Source organism: Triticum urartu, chromosome 7, assembly GCF_003073215.2.
Source record: "Triticum urartu cultivar G1812 chromosome 7, Tu2.1, whole genome shotgun sequence".
NCBI lineage: Eukaryota > Viridiplantae > Streptophyta > Magnoliopsida > Poales > Poaceae > Triticum > Triticum urartu.
The window spans coordinates 410,591,343-410,599,198 of record NC_053028.1 but is presented as its reverse complement, the minus strand read 5'-3'; the positions used below and the strand labels follow the sequence as shown (position 1 = coordinate 410,599,198).

The following is a 7,856-nucleotide window of genomic DNA, read 5'->3' as shown; positions in this document are numbered from 1 at the left end:
AATCCAGACAAGTACTCATCGCGAGAAAAGCACGATAAACAATGAATTCAAACCGGATATGAAAGAACACGTGACACCAATCAAGACAACTACTCATCGCGAGAAAGCGCGGTAAGCTATGGATTCAAACCGGATATGGAAGGACACGTGGCACTAATCCAGGCAGCTACTCATCGTGAGAAAGTGCGGTAAGCTATGGATTCAAACCAGATATGGAAGGACATATGACACCAATTCAGAAAACTACTCATCGCGAGAAAGCGCGGTAAACTATGAATTCAAACCGGATATGAGAAGACACGTGGCACCTATCCAGACAACTACTCACCGCGAGAAAAAACACGATAAAACTATGAATTCAAATCTGATATGGAAGAACACATGACACCAATCCATGCAACTACTCATCGCGAAAATGAGTACTGTAGAATCCAACAAAATAGAGTACGTGGCACAAATCGAAGGAAAGGACTTCTACGCGAAATCTAGATGAATAAAATGCGTAGTCGCGTAGATACACGAAGGCGAGAGACACCATCGTCCATGCACGGCGTGTCGTGCCATTTTAAACTTTGGAGCTAGACTCGATCGGGATGAACAGAGTGGGAGTGGTTGTTCAACTGACTGACATAGTACCCAGGCCCAGACTGACCTGCCACGAGTCACCACCAGGTGAACAGAAGGTTTAGCTTGGCGTGTGTAAGTGCCTGTTCGGAAACTCTTCTGTCCCTTAAACTCCGCTCCGCTCGGGAGCTGGTTTCAAGCCACTCCCTGCTTTTGTGCTGGTGCTCCCTCCGCTCCGGGAGCTGCAGTGGGGGAGCGGAAAGAATCCGAACAGAGCCTAAATTAGCAGGATTAACAAGACTCATAGTAATAGTCATCGCAGAAAAAAAAAGCAAACAAGACTCATAATAGTGGAGGTGGAGTGCGTACGGTACATACTCGCGTTTGGCAGCTGGAATTTATGGGCCTGCTTTACTTTGGGTGTGGCAGCAGCCGTAATCCAGCCAGCCAGCCGGTAAAAAACAATGGCCTGCCATATTCGCAGTCTTTCTACCGTCTTGCTGCTGCACCCCCAGGCCAGGTTGGCCCACCACCCTGCGCTATCACGTAGACGGCAACGCCCGATCGCCCGCCGTCGGATGCGCCGCGTGCGGCCAGGATGGGGCTTTGCCCAAAGTGGTTGCACCGTGGTCCCTGCGCCGGGCCGAGCGCTCTGCCTATAAGAGGAAACCGTGGGCACTCCCGCACCTCCACCTGGTACTGAGAGGAGGAGAGGGTTTTTGGAGAGGAGACTCTTGCCATTCCTCCCCGGCCGCATCTCTGCTCGTCTCGCCGCGCGCTTCAATCAATCAGTAAGAGGGAGGGTGGTGATTTTCTTGCTCGGCCTTCGTCCTCCTCTGTTCTTCTTTCTTTTCTCCTCTGATAATTTTGCCAGTGATATGATCTCTCGCTCGCTCTGCTTTTCTTTCTTGTGTTGTTTCTTTCCGCCTCTCTCCTTTCCCCTGGCTTCTTTTGGTTAATAATCTCTCTTGCCGGTTCTAGTTTTTCCCCATGTTATTTGGGAGCGATGCTCGTCTCCGTATATGTTCCCGATCTACCTTCTGTCTAGACCCGTGCTGGTTTACTGGCAGTTCCTCTCGTTCTCTGCCTACTTCTTGTTCTTGTTCGTGTTCGATCAGTCTTCTTGCGCAACTTCCTTTACTTGCTTCGCCGCCCTCCTTGTCTTTGGCCTAATCTCTCTGCCTCTTGTCTTTAATCTCTTGCAGGTGTTGATTAATCGGCGTCGGATCCACCGATCTAGAACATCCAGGCCACCAAGAGATGGGGTAATGCATCTTCTTTGCTCTGCTTCCTTCTTTTTCTCTGTTGCCATGATTCCTGCATCTTTGTGTTCCTGTGTGTGTCATCCGAGTGACTGGGGGCGTAAGAGGATTCATTCTTTTTTTTGAGAGAGAGAGATTTCTTTTCCTGTTTTTTTAGGAAAACCTTTTCTGTTGATTTTTTTTGAGACATACCTTTTCTGTTGATGATCGTGGTGCACTTCACTCACACCAATCCGGCCTCTCGTACGCCAGATCCATATTTTCCCAGCCATATGGGCTGGATGGGCCGGCCTGGTTTACATCTACCTGTTTTTTTAGAACAGTCGGGCTAGATTTACTTGTGTTTTTTAGGGGCGTTAGCGTAGATCTAGTATCAGTGAAGAAACAACAAACTGCTAGTAGGAGATTTGTTTCTTTTTTTATCCGAATTAGGAGATTTGTTTCTTTTTTTTATCTGAAGTAGGAGATTTGTTTCTGGCCCAACTACCTAAATTGAACTGCCCTTCTGAAGCGAGACTAACTGGAAGGTTTGTGGTGAACCGGAACACCGAGTGAGTGCGTGCGTTAGTTGGCTCTCACGCGAGATCTGAATGGGACGAACTGAAGAGCGTTGCTTGTACAAGGCGACAGCCTAGCTAATCAGCCTAGTGTATTGTCCCGCTAATCGGGGACTAATTGCCTTGCTGGGTATTAGCCGAGATGAGCGTGACAGTAGCAGACTCTGTTTCTTTTTCTTCATAATCACCATGCCTAGACGGCTAGACTGACAGGTCAGCAGAGGATCTTGCCGTTTGTAAGTATTATATTAGTGCTGTGGTAGGATTAATAGTAGCACCAGGACTCATAATAGCGGAGTGTGCGTGCTCGCGTTTGGCAGAGGGGAAGGAGGTGCCCGGCCGTTGGAATTCTTGTGCCTGCTTTACTTTCCTTGTGCCAGCCACACCACAGCCAGTGCCAAGGCCACACGTAATCCAGCAGACAGGCAGGCAGGCAGCCAGCCAGCCGGTCAAAAAACGCATCTGCCCACAAGCAAACAAGCAAGGCCTGCCATTTCCGCAGTGTCTCTCTCAGCTGGCCCACCACCCCCCCGCTGCGATCACGTAGACGGCCACGCCCGATCCACCACCGTCGGATGCGGCGCGTGCGGCCACGATGGGGCTTTGCCAGGAGTAGTTGCACCGTGCTGCCTGCGCCGGGCCGCGCGTTTGCATATATAAGAGGAAAGCCGTGGGAGGGGGCTGCAGCGAGGCGCTTGCCATTCATCCCACTTTTCTCTTCCCCATCTCGCACGCTGCAACGCTGCTGCTTCCACCAAGACACAACAAGAGAGAGAGAGAGAGAGAGAGAGAGAGAGAGAGAGAGACCGAGACCTTGCTGGTGATTTTCTTGGCCCTCTTCATCTTCCTCCTTTTTCTCCTTCATCTTTTTCATCTCTAATATATTCTTTTACCAATGGTATGATATGATCTGTGCTCGCTCTGCTCTTCTTTCTTTCCGCTTCCTTTTCCTTGGGTTCTTTTGGTTTTGGTTAATCTCTCTTGCCCGCCCTGCACAACTAGTACTAATTTTTGGGAGTATTTCATTTGGGTTTTCTTTTGGGTTTGGTTGATCTCTCTTGCTCGCCGTCGATGCGGCGACGGCGGCCGCCAATGCCGACCGTTCACCCAGATCGACGCCGCGGCCGCGACCACAGCCCTGCGGGATAACCACAAGCACGCCCGGCGCTCTACCCCCATCACGCAAATCGCCACGGCTACGGCCTCCCGCCCCTGGCTGCCGCCGCGCGCGCCCTCGATGAGGTCTGCCATGCCGTCGCAGACCGCCGGAAACGCCACCACCCGCCGCATCGACCTGCTCCAAGGCCCGACCCTTCCCCTCTCCATCCCTTTCCTCACCAACGAGCAGCATGAGATCCAGCAGCAGCCTGCTAAGACAGAAGAACCAAAGCCCCATGTTCCTGCATCTCTCTCTGTGTATAAATGGAGGCTTGGGTGATGCAGTACAACTATTTGATCAAACGTACAAAAAAAGAGCATGATCCATGGCTCTGTTACTCCACGATTGAATGCCTCCTTCCCTGAGATGCACGGTACACGGTGTTCTTGGCAGCACCGTCGTGGTCTCGCTTCTTTTTGTTCTGCCTAATTAGCTAGGTCTCTACTATTTGTTGGCAGCACCGCACGGTATTTCTTTTGGTTTTGGTTGATCTCTCTTGCTCGTGTGTGCGTGACGTGTTTGGGGTATTGCTTTAGAGGGTTTGTGGCCCTTGAGAAGGAGGTGTGCTGGCGTTTGATCTTTAGCCCGAATCTGCATGCTTAAGTCGTGTTCTCCTTAGGATGCGATTTGGTATGTGAATGTGCATGCGCTCCCTCAGTGTGTATGAGCAGCGTCGAATCAGGTCTACTACTCATGCTTACATCTCCAACACTGTTCCATATATGTGTGCATTTATTGATTTATAATAACACGCTTGGTGGGCACAAGAGGTGGTGTTTCTCTTGTTGTTGTGAATTGGTTACATACCATTGCTCCTCTTGTTGTTGTGAATTGGTCACACAACATCAGGGTTTTAACTGCTTACTGTTTCTTGTCTAGTTGCTTTGTGTAAACATCAGTATGTTTTTCTTCTACTGTCAGTCCACTGTCTTGCTGCTTGGTGCAATTTTTCTAGCTGATCATCCCATATTTTCAGGTCTCATATGGAGTGCAGTTCAGACGAGTCGTCAGAGCTAAGTGACGCTGATATCGATGACTATGCTGAGAAGGCCTACACGGACCTCAAGTCTGGCAAGCTTGTGGCGAGGTTCGGCGCCGACAGGTTTAGGTGCCCGTTCTGCCCTGGGAAGAAGAAGCAGGACTACCGCTACAATGAGCTGCTTCAGCACGCAATTGGTGTGGGCGCATCCAACCGTGCTGCCAAAGTGAAGGCAAACCATCAGGCACTGGCCAGTCACCTCAAGACTGATCATGCTGATGCAGCAGGTTCGTTGCCACCGCGACAGGCCGAGGCGCTGATCAACCCTCCAAAGCCAGTCCAGGACCAGGAGCTGTTTGTTTGGCCCTGGATGGGCATCCTTGCCAATGTTCCAGTAGAGCAAACACAGAGAGGTGGAGCCATTGTAATGCAACAGCTAGCCGGTTACAAACCCATACGTTTCAATGCTGTGCATTGTCCTGACGGCGGGTACACTGGCTTTGCAATAGTCCGTTTCAACAAGGATTGGATCGGGTTCAAGGATGCCTTGGGATTCCACAACACCTACAAATCACATCATCTGGGTAAAACGGATTGGGAGGCAAATAAAAGTGACAAGTACATGTTTGCCTGGCTGGCAAAAGAGGAGGATTACAAAGCAGATGATCCAGTTGGCAAGTTCTTGTCAGAAAATGGTGATCTCAAGACAGTGGCTGAACTGCAACAGGAGATGTCCCGCAAGACTGACACTCTCATAACTAGTTTGACGAGCCAGATTAGTGCTAAGAGCAAGTACTTGATGGAACTTGAGTGCAAGTGTAATCAGATGGATCTCGCTCTTCAGAGGGCTATGGAAGACAATGACTCGCTGGACCAACGCTACAATGAAGGTATCCCCCACTCCCCGAAGTCTCATGCAATTGCTGTATTAATGGTACACTCGTTTGCATTGCGAATATGATCATGTCCATTGTATCATGTTTTATTTGTTTCCTCTGCAGAAATGCGAAAGATGCAGTCAACTGCCCGTGAACATTCGTTGAAAATTTTCCATGAGACTGATCAGCTGAGAAAGCAGTTGGATGAGAAAGAGAACGACATCAGAAGGCGATCAAAGCAACTAAGTGAAATAGTTGCTCAAACTGACATGGAAAGAAGAAAACTGGAGAATGAGAGGAAGAAGGTATGAAATTCATTCACATAACTGTTTACTATAAAATGCATCATTTATACCGGAATTCAGTGAATAGCTTTCTTGGTCTAATATTTGACTCTGTTTACAATATACTGATATTGTTCTCGGAATACTAGCATTTTGGCATGCTTGTGGTGATCTTTTTGTAGAAAAATCTAGCTGGCTAGTTATCTTACTGCTGAACTAATTTCCCTTCAGAATGATGGTCAAAACGACTCCCTTAACATGGCAAGAATTGAGCAAGAAAAAGCCAATGAAGGTGTGCGGCTTCTTGTTGAGAAACACAAGGTATGCGATCCTACCCTTCCAATTGTTAGTGTCATTCAAATGTCTTGAGAGTTTCCATTCCAGAATCTAGAATTTACCCTGACATGTCAAATTCATTTTCAGAAAGAGAAGGAAGCCGCTCTGAACAAAATCTTGCTGTTAGAGAAGCAGCTTGATGAGAAGCATCAGCTGGAGCTGGATATTCAACAGCTTAGAGGCAAACTGGAGGTGGTGAAGCACATGGAGGGAGAGGGAGTCGATGTGAAGAAACGTACTGAAGAGCTGAATAAGGATCTACAGGATAGAATCGACGCAATGGAAGACCTGGAAGAGCTAAATCAAGCTCTGATCATCAAGGAAAGGATGACCAATGATGAACTGCAGGATGCAAAGAAAGAGCTTATTTCGGTAACGTTACACACACGCACACACACTTGTTCTCTTTAACAGTTCTCATTTTGTGGGGAAAATTTTGTACACTAAAATCTTGAGCTTGTTGTTTTACAGGGCTTGGTCGATCTGTTGGGCCCTCGTAGCAACATTGGAATCAGGAGGATGGGTCAAGTGGATGAGAAGCCGTTTATTGAAGCTTGCAAGCCAAAGTATGGCGCGGAGGCGGATACAAAAGCTCTTGAATTTTGCTCCATGTGGCAAGACAATCTGAGGGATGCTAATTGGCACCCTTTTAAGATAGTGACCACAGGTGAAAAGTCTGAGGTATGAACAATCAATGGAGTGATTCTTATCTTGTTGCCTTCCTGTCTTAAGCAAATACTACCTCCGTCCTGGTTTATTGGTCCCTATTGTATTTTGTGTCAAATTTTGACCATAAATTTAACTAACAAAATGCTCATGCATGTCACGAAAAGTTATATCCTTCAAAACTATGTTCAAATACGAATCCAATGGTATATTTTTTGTTGACATGCATTGACACTTTGCTAGTTAAATCTTTTGGTCAAAATTTGGCACAAATTACAAAGGGGATCAATAAACCAGGACGGAGGTAGTACTCGCTGACAAGTACTTATTGCAATGATCAACACTTGCTGACAAGTACATATTGCAATGATCAACAATAACATGATGTGATGTGTCCCCCAGCAAATCATCGACGAAGGCGACGAGAAGCTGGTGGGGTTGAAGGAGGAGCTGGGTGAAGAGGTTTACAAGGCTGTGACCACCGCGCTGGTGGAGATGAACGAGTACAATGCCAGCGGCAGCTATGTGGTCTCGGAGCTGTGGAACAACAAAGACAACAGGAAGGCTAGCATGGGAGAAGTGGTGGAGCATATCCTCAAGCAGTGGAAGGCGAAGCGTAAGAGGTGATCAACTTGTCGTACTCGGTACAAGCAGTGGTTTTCCGTTTTGGGGATTCGAGAGGACTTGACAAACTGTTTCCCTTTAATAATGTTGGTGAACTGCAAGACAAGTTATGTGCTGCTCAGTCAGTCTGAGAGCAGTGATGTATGGGAACCCCTTCTATTCCATTCGTAGTTGGCAGACAATGGTTGCAATGAATCGTTTTTTCTTCCTTATGATTGGTTCTTTTTTCTGCAATGGATCGCTTTATTGTCATTCTTAGTGTTTTTTTAGCATCTGGCATGCATGAACGCGATCGACCTATTTTCTTGTGAGGAGCACTTTTGCTCTAAAGTTGGAAGATGTGGTTTAGTCACAAATTTTAGATAATTTGTTTGGTCATGTGAGAATTTATTTGGCGCGTGTGGTTTTTGTATGGCTGACGCTTGATTGGCCAGCCCAATTTTTGGCCGGTCACATCCCGAACATCTGTTGCGTTGTCCTCCAACTGTTGGATTAGGGCCTCTTCCTCGTCTTTGGCCGGTCACATCCCGAACATCTGTTGTGTTGT

General features: G+C 47.7%; 1 protein-coding gene across 2 annotated transcripts; it reads left to right on the top strand.

Annotated features, from left to right (window-relative positions):
- The first annotated feature begins 1,238 nt into the window (after positions 1–1,238).
- On the top strand, positions 1,239–7,521 carry LOC125523015 (factor of DNA methylation 1-like). Of its 2 annotated transcripts, XM_048688047.1 has the most exons (8): positions 1,239–1,355; positions 1,770–1,829; positions 4,519–5,411; positions 5,523–5,704; positions 5,915–6,004; positions 6,107–6,391; positions 6,491–6,700; positions 7,088–7,521. In XM_048688047.1, the coding sequence occupies exons 2-8, from the start codon at positions 1,825–1,827 to the stop codon at positions 7,310–7,312; spliced, it is 1,890 nt and encodes a 629-aa protein (XP_048544004.1). In that variant the 5' UTR covers positions 1,239–1,355; positions 1,770–1,824; the 3' UTR covers positions 7,313–7,521. The 2 variants fall into 2 exon arrangements, with proteins under 2 accessions (XP_048544004.1, XP_048544003.1); XM_048688046.1 differs by lacking the exons at positions 1,239–1,355; positions 1,770–1,829 and adding an exon at positions 3,058–3,203.
- The last annotated feature ends 335 nt before the right edge of the window (positions 7,522–7,856 follow it).

Bases quoted from the DNA above. Each gene is read 5' to 3' on its own strand.
- LOC125523015 (XM_048688047.1), top strand. The intron at 6,005-6,106 runs GTATGCGATCCT...ATTCATTTTCAG, and splicing joins TTCTTGTTGAGAAACACAAG to AAAGAGAAGGAAGCCGCTCT. The intron at 6,392-6,490 runs GTAACGTTACAC...GTTGTTTTACAG, and splicing joins CAAAGAAAGAGCTTATTTCG to GGCTTGGTCGATCTGTTGGG.